This window comes from Prunus mume, linkage group LG5 (assembly GCF_029339155.1).
Source record: "Prunus mume cultivar Tortuosa linkage group LG5, ASM2933915v1, whole genome shotgun sequence".
Taxonomy (NCBI): Eukaryota; Viridiplantae; Streptophyta; class Magnoliopsida; order Rosales; family Rosaceae; genus Prunus; species Prunus mume.
In genome coordinates this window covers 14904227-14927892 of record NC_142702.1, presented here as the reverse complement: position 1 = coordinate 14927892, position 23666 = coordinate 14904227, and the positions used below count along the sequence as shown (strand labels likewise).

The following is a 23666-nucleotide window of genomic DNA, read 5'->3' as shown; positions in this document are numbered from 1 at the left end:
ATAATATTTTTTTTTTCTTTCTAATTATTCGTTTTGCATATCGATTTTCATTCAGATTGAAAAGTAAATATAATTTCACTACAAACAATTGCAATTACGATTTGTATTAACAATTAATGTGTAATAATAATGATATTTTTGTAATGGCGTACGCTGCATCTCACATCTCCAATGGATTTTCCTGATCAAGCAATGACCCAAACCAGCCAATTTTTTCTTGATGATGAAAATTCCAAAGATTGAGATCTTACCAACTAAAAGCAAGTCATTCTCAACATGAAATGATGATCCGGATAATTGAAGGAGCAGAGCTTCAGTTTTCTTTTGAAGTCGCAAGGAGGATAGCTTGAAGAAAAATGATGAAGTAATTGTAGGGAAGAAGAGATGAGAATTGCAAAGTGAGACTGTTAAAAAAAGTACGCTCGGAAGAATGAGCTCAGACAACACGTTAATTACTTTGTCTATTTTGGAGGATTGATAATCCAGTTCCGATCTCTATGAGATAATCATGTATCCTTTTAGATAATTATTGTTAGATAATCTACTAAATCAATATACAATTCTTTCGAACCAAATGGTGAGGAAGGTCTATGTGCGAGAGGAAAAGAGAGTGAGGGGCGGTGGCCATGGCTAGCAATGTAGCAGATCTATGATTTGAAAGTCAGCTGAGCAAAACTTACATATTAAATTCGATGGTACAAGTGAATTTAATTAATAAACAAAAAATATACACCTAGTCAGGGGAGCCGTAACAAGCCTTACCCTTCAAATTCTATACATAAGTAAAAGCTTAACAAAAATAACAAAATAACTAAAACAAAAGACACCCTCAAATGCATCTCTATTCAAAAGTAAAAGCTTTAAAAAGAATAAGTAATAATAAAAACAGAAACCACAAATAAATTAATGCAATGCAATACAAAATAATACTATTTAAATCTAAAATTTAAACCCTAGAATTTCAGTTTCAAATTACAACTAAAATTAAAAATACATACATGTATTTAGGAGAAATCCAAGAGTAGAAGCTAAGAGAAGTGGAGAGAAATTAGAAGAACTGAAGAAGCTAAGAGAGAGACGATGAGAGACGTGAAGAAGTCTGAAACTTTTGGGCAAGGCTTACTAACTTTATTTAGGTTTTTTTCTCAGAAAATTTTGGGCCGGGCAATAGCCCAAGTAGATCCACCCCCTGGTGGAGATAGTGCGCAGCAGTGGCACCGTGAGGGGGCTAGGTCGGGAAGGAGGTATCGCTATTTGGGAAATTTTAATTTTTTATTTGTTATTTCATAAGTGTTGGCTAAGGTGGAAATGGTGAGTTTTGGGTTCATACAATTATGCTGATGTGGCTTATGAGAATTCATTATATTAATTTAATAGTTAGTATTTGTTTAAAAACATATAATTATAGCGATACTAAATGCAGAAATTCGAACCTTCAATATTTTTATCAAGTTAGAAAAAGACATCTTGCATATTTGTAATATTTGTTTGTAATATTTGCTTATGGATATATATTGTCTTTGGAATAAAATAGTCCACGGTGTAGCAACAGACCCATTAGTACTATAGTTGTTTGGAGCAATTGCTATTATAGAAATTATAGTTTTCCTTTTTCGTAAAGTCAAATACAAAAACATTTATATTATAAATAACTTATAAACAAATTAGAAAGCTTTTAAGGTACAATGAAATTAAAGAAAACAAAATAATAGGTAAGTAAAGCAAAATAAATAATAAGTAAGAAGGTGAGTTTGGTACAATGAAGCACGTCAAAGATACTGTCTTAAAGCCTTTGTAGCCTCCCTACGTGTAGGTACTGACGGTCTACACTCCAAGATACGACCCCTTGTATACAAACTCAAGATCTACTATGAGCACGTTCATAGAAGGATGTAGGTATCCAAGTCACAGAACCATTGCCAAAATAATAATATAAAGTAGAGAATATATATAAAAGTAGAAAATGAGAAAATTAGTTTGTGGTGGTGATTGTGGTATGTGATATTCTGATAGTGTATTGTGGGTGTTGCAAATGTGAAGGAGGAATGACCTTATAAGTATCTAAGAACATGTAACCTTCAATAACCAGAAAATTAAGGCATTCAATATATAAATAAAACTTGAATATTAAATATTTATAACCCCCACAATAAATAAAATAAAACAGCCAAAATAATAAATAAATAAAACGGTTAAATTTTTAAAACCTTTTTAAAAATTCCAACAATTGCTCCCCTCAGAAAGGTCATGGGTTCGAGTGCTAACATCCAATGTAGTGTGTGTGTGTGAGTTTAAAATATTATCATATTGCCCCTTTTAATAGAAAAGGTCCTAAACAAAAACTCAACGGTTTATGAGTTATTTCCAAAAAAAAAAAAAAAAGGGTATTGATTTATTTTTAAAATCATATGAGCTACAATATTCAAAATTTGACCTTATTAGAAAAAGTCACCAATAAATGACTTGTAATAGCTCACAAAAAAAATATAAGACATAAGTTGCATAGCCAAGCCAAATGTGCTTACTCAAATGAAAATGGTAAATTTGGCAACGAAACCATAAATATTTTCTTGTTTTGTATTGGAGAATGGGGAATCAAATTTAGGAACTTGAATGCATGGGTAAATACTCTTAATCACTTGAGCTACAAATGGTAAATGTTTTCTTTTTTGGTATTGGTGGGTATTGAGAGAGAGGGAAATCAAACTTATGACTTCGGGTGCAGGGGGTAAATACTCTAAACCACTTGAGTTACAAATGGTAAATGTTCTCTTTTATGGTATTGATTGAGGGAAGGGAGAATCAAACCTTGGACCTCAATGCGCACGGATAAATACTTTTAACCACTTGAGCTACAAACTCTCTTTGCATATAGCAATTTTTTTTCATTTATATATTATATGAATGCTTCCTAAGTTAAGAATTAATTACTTTTTGTATGTAGTACGGTAATGTGAGGTAATGTGAGCTTTAGAACTAAGTCTTTTTAATTTATTTATATATATTATATGAATGCATTCTAAGGTAAGAATTAATTACTTTTTGGTATATATAGTACGATAATGTGAGCTTTACGATTAAGTTTTGAACAGGTTGCTAAATGTATAGTTTAGGTAGGTTCATTGCTTAATGTATACACATGTGCGCATATATATATATATATATATATATATATAAGTGATATTGAGAGGGAAAAGATTGGAACACAACACTTCAGGTGCAGGTATAATCACTTGAGCTGCAAGGACTTGCAGTTCAAAATTCAGATTGAATAGACCAAAAAAGAGACAAACAATATATTCAAATCACAACTATCAAAAAGCATTAAATTGGATTAGCATTTGCTTAAATTCTAGTCAAACCACAAAGAACTTGTAACGCAAGTTAGTTAAGAGCATTAATTCAACCTGTCATTTCTTCCATTTCCCTAATAACATCTGTATAAAATAAAAAATTTATGGTAAATCCTATATCAAGTAAGCACACCCAAAAAAAAAAAAAAGGAAGGTAATCTTAAATGATAAAATAGCCTTCAAATGTGGAGACACCTCGTGGTATTTGCCAAAAAATTTAAAAAAAAAGTTCCTACATAGGTTAATGAAAAAAAAAACATGAACTATACCCATGCTTCGATATGGGTTTTGAATCTATCAAATTATCCACTTTAAAACAATTTTGCTGGTCAAAGCATCATTTAGGTGCATTTAATTAATCACCAAATTCTAACAGATATCTTTTTGTATTGTATTTATGACTCTGTGGTTATATAGAACAAGACCGTTTTAGTATATATAATATGTCAATGTGTTGTTGTCTTCATCTTTCTCACGCTAGCCATGGTAGCATATCATTCATCACTTTTCCTCATTGCATTTGCCATTTCATTGTCTATTATTTTCCTCCCAATTCTCTCGCTCACAGAAGATGATCATCTCCATGGAATTGGCTTTAGCCTTGAAATGATCCACCGTGATTCGCCGGCATCTCCCTTATACAATCAATCCGAAAGTCGTTGGCAACGGGTAAGCAACGCCTTGCAACGTTCGCATCACCGTATGGTCAGCCATTTCAGCAGAAGAAATTCAGCACTTCGCTCTCCTAGTCCTGTAGCTGAATCCCATTTAATTTATATTGGAGGAGAGTATTTGGTGAACATATCAATTGGGACACCACCCAAAACTTTTATTGGCATTGTTGACACCGGGGGCGATCTTACATGGACACAATGCAAGCCATGTATGGACTGTTTCAAGCAAAACCCCCCTCTCTTTGATCCCAGTTCTTCCTCAACCTATAAGCCCCTTTCTTGTTTGTCCAAGGAATGCCATTTGCTAAATGAAGCCTCTTGTTCAGATGCAAACTTTTGCTATTATAATTATACATATGGGGACATGTCCTACACCACTGGAAATCTGTCCTTGGACACTGTCACATTGGCCTCCAGTACTACAGGGAAGCCTATATCGATTCCGAACACGATATTTGGTTGTGGACACCACAATGGAGGAATCTTCAGTGGGATTGAGTCTGGAATAGTTGGACTTGGAAGTGGAGCTGTGTCACTTTTATCCCGAATCGGCTATGCGGTTGGAGGGAAATCTTTCTCTTATTGCTTGGTGCCGACGACATATGAACAATCCGATTCCGATCCAATCCTGGGGGCCAAACAAGGTCAGCGTGAAATTTCAAGCACGATATATTTCGGCGATAAAGTTTCAGGTCATGATGTGGTCTCAACCCCTTTGCTGTCAAATGGTTCGGAAACCTACTATTACCTTGAGCTTCAAGACATTAGCGTCGGTGCCGACAATTTTAAACTTGATGCTGACAATTCACAATCTTTTAAGGGCAACATCATCATAGACTCTGGGACTACCTCAACATTTTTGCCTACAAAACTTTATCAAAGTTTTGAATCAGCAATTAGAAAGGCAGTTCATCTGGAAGTGACCAACGATCCAACTGGCATACTACTACAGCTTTGCTACAAGACTAAATCCGAAATCGAAGACCCTATCGTCACCTTCCATTTCAATGGTGCAGATGTGAAGCTAAAACCTGTAAACGTTTTTGTTAGGGTTAGAGAAGATATTGTCTGTCTTTCATTTTCCCCAACCAATGATGTGGCAATCTATGGCAATGTAGCACAGATGAACTTCTTGGTAGGATATGACCTAGATAACAAGACTCTGTCCTTTAAGTCAACTGATCAATGTACCTGGTAAAAGTTGGTATATGTGCATGAATTTTGTTTTCCATATATATCTTAATCATACCAGCTGATTAAAAGTTAGAGAAGATATTGTCTGTCTTTCATGAATTTTGTTAAAAGTTGGTAAAAGTTAGAGAAGATATTGTCTGTCTTTCATTTTCCCCAACCAATGATGCGGCAATCTATGGCAATGTAGCACAGATGAACTTCTTTGGTAGGATATGACCTAGATAACAAGACTCTTTAAGTCAACTGATCAATGTACCTGGTAAAAGTTGGTATATGTGCATGAATTTTGTTTTCCATATATATCTTAATCATACCAGCTGATAATAAAATGGCTGTTTTTTGGTAGCATTGTTTTGAAGTACCCTGCATTGCTAATTTGTTTAGTCAAGTGTAGATCTGGACTAGTCTAGTGGAAAAAGTCATTGACTTGTAGACCAGGTGTAGAAATGAATTTTTTAATTTTTTAAATAAAAAATCAATGACAATTTGATCGACAATCAAGAAATTCAAGTTTGACAATTTGGTCGGCTAAAGATAAATTAGTACAAGTCAACATTTGGGATTAGTTTTGAATAATTTAATTTCCATAAGAACGGCGAATTAGCTTTGAATTATTAAATTTCTAAATAAAAGGATTTGATTTTAACCACTTGTCAAACCAGTCAAATTCGACCATCACAAAACCCCACTAACACGAAGTTTGGCTTTGTAGCCTAAATTCAGTCTGAAGACGAGAGTTTTTAATACAAATGATATTCTATTTAATTTAATATAAATTTGGCGGGGATTCGAACTTAGGTACAGAGTGGGGAGCACATATGATATAGCCAACTTGACTAAGCTCGTACCTGTTAGAGACTACACTTATATCCAAACGAAATTACAAAAGAGTGTAACTCTCACAACCCCAAATCTCACATAGACCCAAATCAATCTCACAAAAATGAGCAAAGAGCAAAAACAAAATCTTGCTCCAAATAAATTGCTCATTTGTGTGAGTAATTTGGGCGTGTGTGGGATTTAGGCTGGGAGAGTTAAATACTCTTTTATAATTAGCTTTTGTTGTCGTCTCCAAACTAGATGTTACAAAGCCGAAACAATAAAAAGCTTGCAACAGCTCCAACAATAAAGAAGCATCTACCTCGTGCTTAAAAGCAAAGCAGCTCCATTTTGAGAAACCTTCATAGAGTTTGTAAATAGTTAAATCTGAACATTAACTGGAAAGAAGCACAAAATCTGGAGAAACATCAATATGAGATACTTACTTCCACGTCATTCTGAGCACCCTTAGAGGAATCTATTTCGGAAACATCTTTTCAGCTACTTCAAAAAGGGCTCTTTCATTCAGTTTCCCTGGAGTAATATCTACAAAAGCTGTGAGTATAAAATGCACTTAGAATCCCTAACAAGCAACTTGTGAAAGCAAACATTTCAAATTCAATATCCAAATTATAGCAGCCTGTCAAAAATCTCTTGAAATATTGATGGCCATTATTTATCACAGAAATATTCAATCTCTTAACTATGTGTTGTGTCACAATAAGACAGGTCAAATCATCCGCCACCAAACATCATGACACCTCACACAATAAGCCTTGATCTGAGCCACTGCCAACCCTACTTTTTAGACATTAAATCATCCATAAAAACAAAGAGAAAAAAAAAAGTACCTCTAAATCAGGTTAGGCTTTCTACATTTGAAATCAAATGATGTCTATTCACGGATCCTAGCTGTTTGTTCATGATCAAACAACTTGAAATGAAACACAAACAATATCCCATAATGTCCCATAAATTCATTAAAAAAGAGTAATGCAACTTCTTCTGATAAGTTTCAAATCATTCAATGCAACAGATTTATCAGAAAGCATCAGACAGTTGTGCCTCTCCATTGAAAGTAAAATGTGGAGAATTTAAATCCTGAGAGTCCAGCACTAACAGTTTTTTTGGTCAAGTTTGCAAATACTTTGTTGACATTTCTTACCTTAAAAAAGGGAAATACAATGAATATTTATTCAGAAAACTTCCTTTGAAAGAACTTGTTGACGTATAGGAAATTAGTCCCCTTTAACCAAATACAATGCAGAGGCACTAATCAGCAGTAAACCACAGAAGGTATTTGGGTTACTTTATTGGCCCCCCGCTAGCTTGATATAAAGAACGGAGGAATGCAAATGGAACAACCTGCAGGATATATTGTCCATGAGGGGTCTTCAAAGAAAGTATCACCTTAACAAAGCCACCTATGGGCTTAAGCAATCTCGACATGGATGCTTTTATAAATCGGAAGCATTAGCGACTATCAGGTATAAACTGAGTGGTTTTTCCCATCATTCAGTGTCTGCTTGTCATGGTTCACTTAACTTTATGTATATATTTTCTAAAGTCAGCTCGCATTCCTCTCCACTCTTTTTTTCTATCTTATCCATCTACTACCAAATCCCCAAGAATAAAAAATCACTTTTTTCTATAGATGGACTAGTGAGGTCACAATTTCTTAATAATGATTTCATGTAATGGTCAAAACAAAAAACTACATTACTTTCTCGCAGGGGATCTCAAAAAGCCTCAGCATATGATATGGTATTACAGATTTGGAGAGCTCAGACCCAGATTTCGCTCATCCTGTTCTTGCATCCAGCAAAAAGTGATAATTTAGAGTATCCACATGTATTTAGAACAAAGTTTTCAAGAATGTATGGTCACTCTAGAAGTGGATTCACCGTTTTATGACTGTTTGGGGAACTCAAAATTTAAATTTCCCCCTTAAGATAAAATTCAATCATTCTAATTATTTAACCAATATTTTTTAACATTGAAAAAAATATATATCATGGATTAGAAGCCCAAGTAAAACTAGTTATTAAAAAAGTAAAGGAAAAAAATGATAGACATAAAAGTGCATAAATTCATTATCAGACTAATAACTTCTAGGGCACATACAAATTGCTATTGAGCTATACACACAAAGTTCATAGAGAAATATTAAGCCACGAAGAATTCTTATGCAATATAAAGTAGAGACTATGGTAAGTGTGATTCTTGATTACCAAAACTGTTCCGTTTTTTCTACTTTCTTTTCATTTTTGACATTAGTGGCAGGTGTAGCTAGTGTAGCTGGTGTGGCTGGTGCAGCTGATGCTTGCATCTACTCTGCTTGCAGATACATCTATTGTCACAGAAGGTAGAGAAGCAGCTGGAAAGGGTGAGGTGGAAGACCCTGAGCTGGAGCTGATAAAAATGGAAAAGGTGATCCAGGAGATAACGGAGCATTGTTGAACAGGTTATTTCGTGAACTCATTTGGCCCATCAAAGTCTCAGAAGCATGTTGCATTTCATATTTCTGAATGACATCAAAAATAAATTTAAAAGGAAAAATATATTAAAAGAATGAGGGTTCAACGAATGTTCTTTATTAACATATGCACATGCATACATATTAGAGGGTAGCAATTTGTGTTTTTAAGTGAGGCGAGACAACAACTCAAAATGAAGACACAAACATGGCTCATTTATTAAATGAGTGACATGACAAGGGTCATATTTATTTAGACTATGTTCTGGATGGGAAGGGCTTTGGTAGGCGTCAGAGGATGTGGAGCATAGGGTGTTTGAGTTCAGTAGATCTTTCAGTATAAATGGTAATACAGGCTAAGGACACTAATCTTCCCTCCTTTACATTGATATGCACCATCACACTCTCAGACATGTTAATTTCCAGCCCCAACATAGCCCCAAATAACTCAATGACCAACCTGCTGAATCTCTCCTTCTTCCCTGAAGTGAAAACATTAGTATCACTAGTGCCCTATTAAGTGAGACACCTAAATACGCTCCTTACCTACTGTAAAACCTCAATCAAGTTACACTCACTAGAACATCCTGTTAATCTACTCAAGACATCAAGAAGCATAAAAAGAAACAGGGCCAATGTGTCTCCCTGCCTCAATCCCCCTGTAGCTCCAAACTCGCTCTGGCTTACCATTTATACTGAAAATTTCACTAGACCCAAACACCCTTTGCTCCACATCCTCCTATGCCTATCAAAGCCCTTCCTATCCAACACATGGTCTATAAGCCTTCAATCAAATGATCACGAAAGAATATATATAATCAGAATGTTTTTCTAGCAGCTGATTAAAATAAAGAGTGTAAGGAGATTAGGAGAGTAGGAGAGAACATCCCACCTTCAGTTGCAAGAGCAAAAACACAAACTAGAATTCATCATCTGGCACAAATCCCCTTTGCAGCATTTCATCATGGAACCGAAATGCCTCCCTCAAATTGTCCTGGGTCACATGTCCATTTATCAATGACGTATAAGTGTCTCTATCAGGTTTTACACCTCTCTCAATCATCTTCCGCAATACTAGCTCAGCTTCGTGCATTCTACCTTGTCTACAGAACCCATTTAGAATTATATTGTATGTAAACAGATCTGGCAATATTCCTTGGTTTTCCATCTCCTTAACGACAGAAAAAGCTTTGTCCAGATTCTCTTCTTTTACATATCCATTAATCAGAGTGTTGTAAGTAATACTATCAGGAACGATTCCTTTTGAAACCATTTTGCCTAAGAACTCATCTGCCTTTGTTGTGTTGCCAGAGCGGCAATAGCCTTTAATGACAGTGTTACAAGTAACTAGAGTCGGTTTGATACCTTCTTCAATCATCTGGTCCCACAACCTAAACGCCTCATGCACATGTCCCGTGCTACAAAATCCATTGATTAGAATGCCATATGAAATGTGATTGGGTAATATCCTTCTAGAAACCATGTCAGCCCATAACTCCTTAGCTTTATCCATTTCACCTACTTTGCAGAAACCATCGATTAATGTGTTGTATGTGACAATGTCAGGCTTGATATTTCTTTTAGTCATCGCCTCAAACAGATTTAGGGATTTAGTCATATTCCCGTGCTTAGAATATCCATGAATGAGTGTTGTGAACGTATAAAAATCAGGAAAGACACCCCTTTCCACCATCTCGTTGAAGAGCTCATCTGCATCAGAAAGCATCTTCTCCCGACAAAGCCCATTTAAAATAGTATTGAACGTGACCACATCCATAACGCAACCTTGCTCAAGCATTTCATCCCGCAACTTCAAAGCTTCTAACATCATTCCATTTCTGCAATATCCATGTATAAGGATAGTATAGATCACATTATCTGGAACCCAGCCTGCCTTTTTCATATCTCGAAAATATACTAAAGCATGATCAATATGTCCATTCCTCGAAAAAACCCCAATAAGTGAACTGAAGCTAACTAAATCAGGAATAACACCTCTACATGACATTTCATTGAAAATTCCCTCAGCCTCTGAAATATCATCTTTTCTACAGCTCTCAACAAGCAACGTATTATATGTAGTAGTGTCAGGACTCAATCCATTGTTCAACATCTCACACAAAATTTCCTTCGCTCTTGCATAATTTCCTACTTTACATAAACCATTTATGATAGCATTGTACGTGAAAACCTCAGGTCTCAACCCTTTACAAGACATAGAGTTCTTTAACTGAAAAGCTTCTTCTAAAAGCCCTTCCCGACAATATGCATTGATTAGTGTATTATATGTCACAATATCTGAAAAAATCCCTTTCTCTTCCATGTCTGATAAGAACGATTTAACACTATCAATTTTGCGATCTTTACATAAGGCATTAACCATAATATTGAGTGTATAAACATTTAATTGAATCCCACTGCTAACAACTTCCCCATATACCTGCCATGCCAAATCAACCCACCCAACCTTCACAAGCCCACCAAGAAGACTATTACAAGCATTTATCGAAACACAAAATCCCTTGCTTCTAAACAGCTGAAACACCTCAAACCCTTCTCTCAACTTCCTAGCCTGCACATAAGTTCTGACCAACAAATCAAAGACCAAAGAACTTGAGCCGCAATTGCTATAAGTTGAAACCAAAGAGTCAACTACTTCAACACGCGAAACACCACTCTTCCTAACCATTCTAAGAACCAAAGCTTGTGCATCCGACACCCTTCGACCCCGCACCAACAAGTGAATCATTGCACTCAAAGACTGCGACGAATGCTTAAAATTCGGACTATTTAACACAATTAAATCAATAAATTTCAGACCCAGTTGCAAATTTTCGCGGCACCGATTAAGAACCTCAACAACAAGCAATGGGTTTAATCGAAACAGATAACTGCGCAAAGAATTGAGATTACCTTGCTTCAGACCCAGTAAAATCTTCTCCAACAAAAGAGAATCTGACAGAGAAGCTGATGAAAACGGTTCTTGGCTTGTAGCAGTACTGCATACTTCTCGGAATTGCATACGTTGAAGACCAATTTCCCTGTCATTTGATGGACAATAAGCTAAAGAATGAGGTCTATGAGAGTGAAAGAGTGAGTGTTGTGTTAGTTTTTTCCTTGTGAAGGTTGTGAAGTTTCTCGGAGTTGGATTTTGAACGAGTAGCCGATGGGTTCGCATACTTGAAAGTATAATTATAGCCGTTGAGGAATGAGTTTTCAAAAGGATGTGGAGTATGGATGCAGAATTGTTAATGCTTCTCAAGAAAAATACATGAAGAAATATCTAAGGATTGATATCTAACAGTTCACGTAGAAACACACACGGTGGTGGCTGTTTTTTTCCCCCCATGTGAATCAACCATGGAGCCGGCGCTGGTCGGGTTGATCCAGTTTGAGACTAGGGCTGGGTAAATGCAGTGAAAACCCGGCCGAACCGAACGGTTTTGGTCTTAGATTTTTTATTTTATTTTATTAAAAAACCAAATCAAACCGGTTTAGTTTAATTTGGAGCTGGTTTAATTTTATAGATTCAATTGCAACCAAACCAAACCACTCAGCCTCTCGAGTTCATCTCTCTCCCGAACTTCTCTCTCTCTCTCTCTCTCTCTCATCATCAATGAATTAGTGGATCAATTCAAAGCTCCACTTGTCATCAGAGCCTTACATTGCCACTTCTCTTCTCCTGTTTGGATGTCATTGAAACGAACTAACCCAACCCAATCCATTCCATCACAGTTGGTGAACTGACCTTGTGAGTTAGAACCTTAGTTGGTTTTGCTTTCAATTTGGAATTTTGCCCAATTGATTTGGACGGTTCAGTAGTCGATTGAGCCCACAATCAAACTAACCCAAATCATGCCCACCCCTAATGGAGACTAAACCCTAATCCCATCTGAATTTAGGTTGGCTTTGTTGGTATGGCAAGTTCAATAGGTTGGGCCTGAGCGCCAAGTTTGCTTTGTGGATCTTGTTTCTTTTAAATACTTTCTTTTTTAGTTTATTTATTTATTTATAAACTCTATAAGTTTAATTTTTGTATATGGCATGTAAACTTACTTGGAATGAGAGAAGCTATGAATTGGGAAAGCCAAAAATAAGGAAGAGAATGAATGAGAATGAGATTAACTACTCCCCTCTAAATAAAAGAATTACTGGCTTTTTTAGGTAATTTTTATTTTATTTTTAGAAAAGAGCGATAGTATTTATTGAAGAAAGATAAGTAACGAGTACAAAAACCGGGCTATGTCCTCAGGGATTAGGCTAGTGTCTCTACTCCAATGGGCTCAGACGTCGGGTTAACAAGTAAGTCGTACCCGCTCAACCGCAAGAGGAAGTAGGAGTCTTACCTCAGGTAGAGTGCCCCTCATTCCCCTCATATCATGCTCGAAAAAACTACTAGTTACAATCTTCAAATAAAATATCCACAATAAAATCCGGAGGTTCTTCAAACCAACTAACAAAAGTACCAATATGAGCTGCTAATTTGGCAATACAATGAGCCACATCATTAGCGTTTCGACATATATGGGTAAAACCTTCTCTAGTGATCTGAGTCAACAAGGTCTTGGTATCCTTCACTATCGAGCCCAGGAAAGATCGATCCGTGGATTGCATCTGAAAGGTTGACACAATCTGAAGAACATCACTCTCAAAAGAAACATTCATAAAACCCCTTTTAACAGTCAATGAAATGACTAAACAGGCAGCTAAGGCTTCAACATGAGCTGCATAAAAAATATTGTCCACCACCATGGTGCACCCTGCCACCAAGTTACTTTCATATTCATAATTACATACAATAATGCCTAACCCACCCAAGGTGCTGCCGGTGTGCCAAGAGCCATCAATGTTAACCTTTAGGTGCCCCTCCTTTGGTTTCTCCTATTTCACTCCTCCAATAAGCTGCTAAACAGACTTTGGGGCCCTTGTATTGACTTTTAGAAAATCTTGGAGGCGAGTAATAGCATTGATGTACACTTCTTCAGGTCTTGATTGTTTAGCCTCCCAAACCAGGGCATTCCTAACCTCCCAAATGGCCCAACCTAACATTAGAAAGGTGGCAAAGTCAGCAGGAGAGAGGAGATAACAATGGCTGTGAACCCACTCCTTGGCCAACTCACTATGATAAATTTTATTGTAGTTAAAGGAAGAGAAGCAATGCCAAACACCTTCAGCAAAAATGCAGTCACATAGTAGGTGTATAGTCGATTCACAAACATCTACATAGAAAACACATGTGGGATCCAATTAGACTTGTTTCTTGGAAATGTTATGTTTCCTGAGTCGAGCACACGTTCCATTAGAATATTTTGATTTTAGGGGGACCCCAGCTTTCCAAAGAGCTAGCCAAAGAGAAGACAATGCCACTGACGTCGACGAGGATGAAGTGTTGGGAGCGACAAGGTTTCGGGCCATATGATAGGCGCTCTTAACTATAAACTCACCTCTTATTTATTTATTTATTTATTTATTTTATCATAATGCCACATTAATTTGTCAGGAGCACGTGCTAGCTTAAGGGGATGGAACAGATTAACTCTACCTCATCAGGAAGAAAACATGCATAAAAGCTTGAGGACATCCCATTCACGTTGATGTGCCAAGAATAAATCAACAACCATCATGCCCCTGGAGGTAGCAGGATGCGGTGAGTAAAGCATGAAGCTGGACAGTCGGGGCAACCATCGATCCTCCTAAATAAGAGTGAAGGTGTCGTTGTTAATTTGCCAGCGAAAGCCACCATTGATAAAAGTGCTTGCTGCACACACACCTTTCCAAACATGAGAGGCATTAGAAAGTACATCAACCTCTAAAAAAAGAGGTATTCGAGAAGTACTTAGCCTTAAAACTCGAGCTGGAAGCGAATCAGGTTCTGCAAGAGGCACAAACCCTATTTCGCTAATAAGGATAAATTAAAGGCATACATGTTATGAAAGCCAAGCCCTTCTTCATCTTTGGGGAAAGAGGATATGCATAACAAGAATGATATGGGGAGAGAGGATCGCCCTGACGAAGACCTCGAGAGGGGTGGAGATAACCAATGGCTTCACCATTAATCACAAAGAAATAGCTAATTGTCAATACACACATGAGTGCACGTTGAATCCATATTTCATTGAAGCCTAATTTGCGTATGATGTTCTCCAGGAAACCTCATTCTATGCTATTGTAGGCCTTACTCATGTCAAGTTTTAAGGCGAGAAAACCATTGTGACCACATCGTTGCTATCGAAGAAAATGAACAATTTCATATGCCAACATAGAATTGTCAGAAATTATACATTCAGCCACAAAAGGATGGAGATATGATATTGGGTAGAATAGTCTTCAACTTGTTGGCCAAAACTTTAGTGATAATCTTAAATATCACGTTACAAAGACTAATAATGAGAGGATGAGACATTTCCTTGAGGTCCTTCACTTTAGGGATGAAAACTACATGTGTGAAATTAGTCTTCCAGAGTAAATGACTAAACATAAAGAAATCTTTGATGGCCATAGAGACATATGAGCCTACAATTTGCCAAAACTGTTGAAAAAAGAGAGGGGATATTCCATCTGGACCGGGGCCTTAGTAGGATTCATTTGATAGACCACATCTTTAATTTCCTTCTCTGAGATGTCAACCATGAGTGAGTCGTTTATGTCATGTGTAACTTTTGGTTGGACAACGTCGAGTATGGCTTGGTCATTGCGGGAGTAACTTGATGTAAAAAGCTGGTTAAAATAATCACTATACATGCCTGGTCTATCTTCCTCCCACTAGCCCTTACCATTAAAAAAACCCAGTATTTTGTTCCATTGTTAGCGATTAGTAGCATGTTGATGAAAGAACTTTGTATTCTGGTCGCCCTCTTTTAACTAAGCTGCCCGAGATCTTTACTGCCAGAACGCATTCTCACGAAAAATAAAGGTATCAAGTTGCTTTGTAAGCATCTGATGAGTTTATGTAATCGAGCTATCACAAGAATTACTCTATAGTTTTGTAAGCTAGCTTCTGACTTTCTGAATTTCTCGTTTTGTTCCCTAGAAAACGTCTCGGTGCCATTGTAGCAGATGAACTTGTGTAGCTTTGAAGTGACTTTTGAGGGGAGTAGAGCTCGTCTGTGGACTAAGAGTTAATGGGCACATGGTCAGACCGACATAGGTCAAGATGTTGCACTTTGACCACCAAAAATAGGGCTTGCCAAGGTTGGTTGCTAAGAACCAGTCCAATCACTCCTTGATGCCTCAGTTTCTTGTACTGAACTTAGTGAAAGGTGGCCCATCAAAGCCTAGATCATTCAACCCACAATCGGCCACCACCTCTTGGAAGGTAAGGATTTGTTGAATGGGTCGAACAACACCACCTTCTTTCTCCTCGCTATGTAGTAACTCATTAAAATTTCTAAAACAAACCCACGGCATTTTGGTCTCACCGACCAATGATCGAAGAAGGCTCTATGATAGATGCATTTCGTCAGTCACATGATGGCCATATAATCCTGTCAACCTCCAATGAAATTGATCACCCGAATCGCCCACCTTAGAGTCAATACGATGGGATGAGAATGATTGCGTATGTGAAGGTCTAACTCAACTTTCCAAAGCAAGAAGAGACCTTTACCCTGCCAACAAGATTAACAAAAAAAAAAAAAAAATCATCAAAACCCAACTGAACCTTAAGAAAATTCATTTGAATATGATTGCACCGTGTTTTAGAAAGAAAACGGGCACTAGGATCTTGTGAAGTGACCAAATGACGTAAGGATTGAACTGCCCCAGGGTTCCCAAGCTTTTGGCAATTCCAGCAGAGGATAATCATTATTGTCAACAGGACTGAGCCAAATTAGTTGCTGCAGTTATGAGGAAAGTCCTGTCATTTACAATGCACACTCGCTTGTTGTCAGTGTGTGGAGCATAGAAAAAGGACACTTGGGTGCATCATTTACGTATATCTGACAAGGAGCAAGCTAAAGAACCATGTTAAGCTCTTGAGGTAAGATGGTATTTAAATGAGCCCCATTTTATTTCTTTCTGCATAAGACGTGCCCTAGGTTTAGACGTTTGCCGAATGAACGAGCCAAGATTGAAAGGGTCGAGCCCATAGATGGGGCCCCTTTCTTGAAAATCCAGTTCGTCATACTCGAGTGCAAAAGCCCAGGTCCCTACGAAGGCCCAATTCCATGCTGACCCATAGGTTGAGTGGTCATGTGGGCTGAAGGGTGCAAGGCACATGAGTCAACCTGATGCCTATTTGTCACCATAGTGGGATTCCCTTGATTGTCACTGCCAGTAAAGTGAAATTAGTTGGCATATCGTCTCAAGGAATGAATTAATGAGGGTCCACAGTTAGCGGGCTTAAAGATGGGGATAGGATAGAGGGTATCATTCGGACAAATAAGGGAAGTCAATGCGTCATCCTAAAAAGGAATGAGTGATAATTCTCTCGGGGAATCCACCTCACTAGGGTTAAATTGTACATTGACATTCGAAAGACTTGGCGTGTAGCCATGACTTGCCCTAGATTGCTTGATCCCTTGCAGGTTTTGATTTCCTCCCATATAATGTGAATAATTAATGTCTGATCAACGCACCGCCGCCGCTGTCGGACAATCATTCTCCGCCTCCGATTCCGAGAGAGGGTTGTCTTCAGGAGCATGTATAGACTATCCTAGGGAGTTGGGGAACCCAAAATGTGGACCCTTCGGGCAAAGACAGTCTGGTCCAAACGTATCAAGTTGGAACCACCTCCTATAGGGTTTGGGAGGTCATCCATACTTCTTATCTGGGTAGATTATAGGAAATTTCAGTATGGCCAATGGTCCCGCAACGAAAACATGTGGTAGGCAACTTTTTGTATAAAATATCAACCTTTCGTAAATAACTCCCAAGTCGCTCCATCGTTTTACTTTGATTTATCACCACATAGCCGCCCAGTGCATTGCCAAAATATTTCCCATCCCTCTCATCATGTATGCTAGCGGAAGACCCCTAACTTGAACCCAAAAAGCCTGCGACGAGAGTGGGATATGCTCGGGGTTTGTAGTACCATCAGCCTCTGCCATCGCTAGAAGATATCCGTTGAACAGCCATGGCCCGCCCCGGATAATTGTTTCCCTCTCCTCATTAGAGTTGAAGGTGCAAGAGATTTTGTCTTTCCTAATATCAACTATAGTGACAACCGCCTTTGGCCATGACATAGAGATTCTGTCTTAACGCCTGTAACTCGTGTCGAGTCTACAATAATGTCCTCTTGTTCTACTTCAGTTAAGGCAAATCGGGATGAGAAAATCGGTCATCATGGTCTCCATACTATCGCAAATCGACCTGGCTGAAACCCTTCCTTCCTCAATCCAGAAAACAATTGCGTTAACTTGCACTTGCCAGTCAGGCCATTGCATCCAATTAGTCGTCGTAGTAATCTCGAGTCTTGACCCACTCTCCTAGAGGACGCTAGAGAGTGATTAGTGCATAATTTCATATCATTTTGTAAACTTCTAGTTTATGATTTCGTTATGTTTTTTAGTTAAACTTGTGCTTTTAATCCCTTTTGTGTTTGTTTCAGTATATTAAGATTTAGGACTCATTTAATGCATTTTGAAGTCAAGTTAGCTCAAAACTATGTCTGCAGATCAGTCAACTTCACATATTGGACTGTACGTGCCCAGGAAGAACCAGCTAATGAGCCATACACCATTGGAAAGATGTGGGAGTCTAGTTTTTGGAGCATTTTACGGTTCATGATTCTAAGTCTTCTAGAAGAAGTTATGAAAGTTTTGACAACTTAAGTTCAAATTCGGCAGCATATGTGTTACTGTGCCAAAAATAATATTTGAAGGCTTTAACTTTATATGGATGGAAAGATAAGACAAAGAGATTGAAGGTCCATATTTTTCCAGAATTTATTGAGAAGGGGAATGAGATCAAAATCGGCCTACAAGAAGACTGCAGTGCATTGTCATGCATGACATATGCATGAGCTAATAAGTTTTCAAGTTTGATTAGTTTCCAAGTTTCAATTACGGTTATTGTTCTTACTCATTATGCTTATAAGTTACTATGCTTGTTTGAATGATTGATCACCATTAAAACTTGTATGTTAGCTATCTTGGTTGAAGTTAAGAGTAGACACCATATGCCTTAATTCGAATTAAAATATGAATAGAAAGAGTATGTATGGACATTCGACAACAAGGATTAGATACATGCTTAGTTGTTTAAAGCATTCTTCTATACTTAGTAGATTTCTAATGCTTAATTTAGGTTCGATAACAAATGATCTAATTAGGGAATTAGGAATATAAGGTTAAGATCAGACACCATAGCTTATTCATACTTTAGTTAGAATCAATCCACGAATCTGAATTGAACTTATTAACTGATTTGCTTGAGTTAGTTCTTTTCTTTCTTGTTTTTTGTTTTGTGCAGGGAATCAAATTGAATCAATATATCATCAATCCTCGTGGGATCGACCTCGTACTTACATAAGCTATACTACCGAACGGCTCATGCACTTGCGAGTATTACAAGTTGAGGATGCAGTTGAATCAATTTTTGCGCAGCTGAATTCGACAACAATAGAGAGCGCTAGAGAGAATTTTTGCGAGTAGAATAGCTTAGATTTAATATGGATTGTTAGATATTTTTTTACCATTAAAATAGCTTGGATTTAATATGGATCGTTGAATTTGGGTTATTGTTGGAATAAAAAATTTTTAAAAAAGAGATGACATTAGCTAGACCTGACAATATTACACACGACTCGTTAACACAACACGAATTCGCACGAAATTATCGATTTGGTGAGCTTAATGAGTCGGGTTGAAAACGGGTGAACTCGTTAGTCACCCTTTAAGCTAACGGGTCGTGTCGGGTCAATTCGCGAATATTCTCATCCACCCGTTAAGGAGGGTAATTTTGTAATTTTGTAAAAGTTTTTTTTAATAAAATATCTCAATTCCTAACACCAAACATACGCTTTTTTTTTTCCTGTCATTTTTCATCTCTCCATCTCTTCCATTCTCTTTTTTAATATTATTTTTCCTTCAACCAATTTCTCTTCGTGACGCTCACCTTTTTTCTTCTTCTTTTCCCTTCTCCCCTTTTCTCCATCTCTCTTTTTTTCCTTTTCTTCTTCCTCTTTCCATCATTCTCTATCTCTCCCTTTTTATATTCTCTTCTTCTTTCCACTCAACAGACTCAACCCAGCCAAGAGAAGACTGGTGAAACGGGACCTCCATCACGGCGACGTCACCTGAGATTTTAGATTTCTTCATGTAGTTCCCCATCTCTCTCAGCCTAAGCCTTTATTTCTCAGTCAATATTCTTTATTCCTATGTTTTTGCTGCTGTTGTTGGGTTTTAAGGTTGGATTGAATGAGAGTGACTGTGAAAGTGGTGAAGAGAGAGAGGACCAATTTTGTAAGATATATGTGAGAGAGAAGTTTTTTTGTCTGGGGGTTGGGGAGACTGAAATGAAGAGGGAAAGAGGGAAGAAAAGTTTAGGGAAAGAAGAGTTAGCATTGGGCGATAGTTTTTTTTTTTTTTTTTTTTTCGTCTGTTTATTCTTAATGGGTCGTGCTGGTTTTTCGCGAATTGTACTGGGTCGTGTTTGGGTCTGATAATTTTCACCCGTTAAGTTAACGGGTCGTGTCGTGTCAACCCGTTAACTTAACGGGTTAACACGAACACGACTTGAAACCCGTTAAAACGACCCGTTTGCCAGGTCCCACACCTGGCACACGACACCTTCTGCAACAACAGCAACGCAGCGCTTGGCTCCCATTGATTCCTCCTTGCACATGGGCTGCGTCAGCCTTGAGTGGACTCCACCAGAAAGTATTTCATTTCATGTAGACAATACGAAGGAAAAGCCAAGGGGAAGCCAATACGATGCTTGCTGCTGCTGGGTGACTCGACATTTATTAGAGCCTTCATTTCATATTCGCATTCATGAAAACTGCAAACTTGGGCAGTGTAAGTGGTCGTACCAAAGAAGTTGTATATCCGTTATTCTCAAAAGCTTTGTCTTCTGCTAAAAACCGGACAGAAGCACAGAAAGTCCATTCGTTGATTGTCACTCTTGGATTGCACCATTGCGTCTTCTTCTCTGGCAAACTCATAAGCAAGTATGCCCAACTCAGAGACCCAATTGCGTCCCTCTCAGTTTTCCACCAAGCTTTTCACAAAACCAATCCCTATCTTTGGAATTCAATCATTAGAGCTCTTATCCATAATGGGTTTTACTCAAAAGCTCTTGGCCACTACACTGAAATGCAGAAAATGAATGTTCAACCTGATAGGTATACATTTCCTTCTGTGATCAATGCCTGTGCTGGGTTGTGTGACCTGGAAACAGGTATGATTGTTCATCAGCGTATTTCAGAAATGGGTTTTGGCTCAGACTTGTATATTGGTAATGCACTGATTGATATGTACGCTAGATTTGGTGAACTCGGTAAAGCACGGCGGCTGTTTGAGGAAATGCCTCTTAGGGATATCGTCTCGTGGAATAGTCTGATTTCTGGCTACAGTTCAAATGGATATTGGGAGGAAGCTTTGGAAATTTTTCATAGGTTAAGAATGGATGGGTTGTTACCGGATTCTTTTTCCATATCTGGTGTCTTGCCTGCGTGTGGAAGCTTGGTTGATGTTAGAGAGGGTCAGATAGTTCATGCGTTGGTTGAGAAGATCGGGGTCCATGCTGATGTTTTAGTAAGCAATGGACTTCTTTCAATGTACTTCAAATTTGGTTGGTTAAAAGATGCGCAACTTTTTTTTAAGAGGACGGTGGTTAGGGACCCTGTTGGTTGGAACACTGTCATTTGTGGGTACTCTCGGTTGGGGTTGTTTGAAGGATCAATAAATTTGTTTATGGAAATGGTAAATGAATTTACACCTGACTTGCTGACAATCACTTCTGTTCTTCGTGCTTGTGCTCATTTACGGGACTTGGGACGTGCAAGATACGTTCACGACTACATGAAAAGAAGTGCTTTTTCATTTGATACTGTGGCAAATAACATACTTATTGATATGTATGCAAAATGTGGAAATTTATTAGCTTCACAGGAAGTATTTGATCATATGGAATGCCGGGATTCTGTGTCATGGAATTCCTTGATCAATGGCTACTTTCTTAATGGTTGTTGTGCTCAAGGGTTAAACCTTTTTAAGGTGATGAAGAGTAACATGATACCGGACTCTGTGAGTTACGTGATGATCCTATCTATTTCTACCCAGCTAGCAGATGTGGAAAGGGGGAAAATGATCCACTGTGATATAGTAAAACTGGGATTCGATTCTGATGTTATTGTCAACAATGCACTTGCCGATATGTATGCTAAATGTGGCAAAATACAGGATTCACTAATAATATTTGAGAACATGAAAGTTCGTGATGTAGTAACATGGAATACCATAATTTCTGCATGCATTCATTATGATGATCGTATTTTAGGGTTAAGGATGATCCTCAGAATGAGGAATGAGGGAGTGAGGCCTGATGTGGCCACCATGTTAGGTATCTTGCCCCTGTGTTCCTTACTTGCTGCAAAGCAACAAGGAAAAGAGATCCATGGATGCATTTTCAGGTTAGGATTTCATTCAGATGTTCCAGTTGGGAATGCACTAATAGAAATGTATTCTAGCTGTGGTAGCTTGGAAAACTCCGTACTAGTATTTGAGCATATGAAAAAGAAGGATGTCGTGACATACACTTCGATGATCTCTGCATATGGGACATATGGTGAAGGTGTGAGAGCATTGAGAACTTTTGCAGAAATGGAAGCAACAAGCGTCTTTCCTGATCATCTTGCTTTCCTTGCTGCTATATTTGCTTGTAGCCATTCAGGTTTGGTAGAAGAAGGCCTGGCTTACTTCAACCAGATGAAGAATGACTACAAAATTGAACCAAGGATCGAACACTATGCTTGTGTAGTTGACCTCTTGTCGCGGTGTGGCTTATTGGCTCAAGCAGAAGACTTTATCCATTCAATGCCAATGAAGCCAGATGCAAGTATCTGGGGATCTTTACTTAGTGCTTGTCGAGCAAGTGGAGAAGCAAACATAGCTGCACGTGCCTCAGACCAGATAATTCAATTGGATTCTTATGATACTGGGTATCATGTTTTGGTATCAAATGTGTATGCAGCTTCAGGGAAGTGGGATCAAGTGAGAATAATACGGAAATACATGCAAGCTAAAGGACTCTCAAAAGATCCTGGATTTAGCTGGATGGAAATTCAAAAGAAGGGTTGAGGCTAGTTCCTCTTGACATTATATACAGATTAAAAAGGTACTTGTGGGTTTGTTGGGAAAGGAAGGTTATGATGATTTGCAATTTATCCCACTATGACTTCGGATTTGCATGAGAAGAAAGACATGATTTATTAGAAAAGGGTACTGCTTGCAATGGCAGGTAATGACTGATGAATATTAACATTGTGCTTATGATGATTTGAAGCAGTTTGTTATCTATTCCAACCTTTCTCCAAAAAGAATGAGATTTTTATTCATGTTCATTAACTTTCATGGTATTTTGTTGAATGCTGTATAAGCTTAGGTTCATGAGTTATACTTCTATATTAATAAAGCCTGATATACTTGTTTCTCTCTTGTCTAATTGACTTGACATCATTTAGTTTGTTTTTTATTTCATCATCTGGTATAGGTCTAATCTTTGAAGGAGAGGGATTTGAAGTTAGAGCTGACCTTGGAGATATATAATGAGTTCACTGATCCAAGGTTAGAGTGTCTAACAACATAAAGTTTAGTCTTTGCAAGAGATTTTCTTGTTTAGTTTTTAAATTTGTTTATGTATAGCTTTTGTTTGATATGCTTAACAAAATATTAATTTGAAACTCCTGAAGTCTAACTAATAACCAATTTTGAAGACTATGAGTTCTCGTTCTTTAATTTCCTGATGCTTTGTTGAAAAAATAAATAAAAAATCTTGGCTTTGTGTATGATTAGAGATTAAAATTTTAAGTTGCAAGATTTGATATTCTTTGTTTACGTGTTACACAATTCATTTGGCCATACTGCAAATTGTGATGCAAATGATCACAATTTGCTGATGCAAATTTGCAAATTCAGCTCGTTTACTTGTCAAATGTGGGTCTGATTGCACAGAAAACGTGGATGTGGCTCAGATAATGTGAAGTTTATA

General features: G+C 37.7%; 2 protein-coding genes and 1 pseudogene across 3 annotated transcripts; 2 read left to right on the top strand and 1 right to left on the bottom strand.

Moving 5' to 3' along the window:
- Positions 1 to 3836: 3836 nt before the first annotated feature.
- LOC103331346 (aspartic proteinase CDR1 pseudogene) lies at positions 3837 to 5258 on the top strand (annotated as a pseudogene).
- Positions 5259 to 5894: 636 nt separating this feature from the next.
- On the bottom strand, positions 5895 to 11930 carry LOC103331333 (Tetratricopeptide repeat (TPR)-like superfamily protein). Of its 2 annotated transcripts, none has more exons than XM_089053491.1 (2): positions 9409 to 11930; positions 5895 to 6595 (listed from the first exon to the last, which is right to left on the bottom strand). In XM_089053491.1, the coding sequence occupies exon 1, from the start codon at positions 11692 to 11694 to the stop codon at positions 9436 to 9438; it is 2259 nt and encodes a 752-aa protein (XP_088909617.1). In that variant the 5' UTR covers positions 11695 to 11930; the 3' UTR covers positions 5895 to 6595; positions 9409 to 9435. The 2 variants fall into 2 exon arrangements, with proteins under 2 accessions (XP_088909617.1, XP_008232168.3); XM_008233946.3 differs by lacking the exon at positions 5895 to 6595 and adding an exon at positions 8082 to 8564 and having other exon boundaries at positions 9409 to 11928.
- Positions 11931 to 20309: 8379 nt separating this feature from the next.
- On the top strand, positions 20310 to 22903 carry LOC103331345 (Tetratricopeptide repeat (TPR)-like superfamily protein). The gene has a single exon (XM_008233961.3). It carries the CDS (start codon positions 20450 to 20452, stop codon positions 22754 to 22756), a length of 2307 nt encoding a protein of 768 aa, XP_008232183.2. The 5' UTR covers positions 20310 to 20449; the 3' UTR covers positions 22757 to 22903.
- The last annotated feature ends 763 nt before the right edge of the window (positions 22904 to 23666 follow it).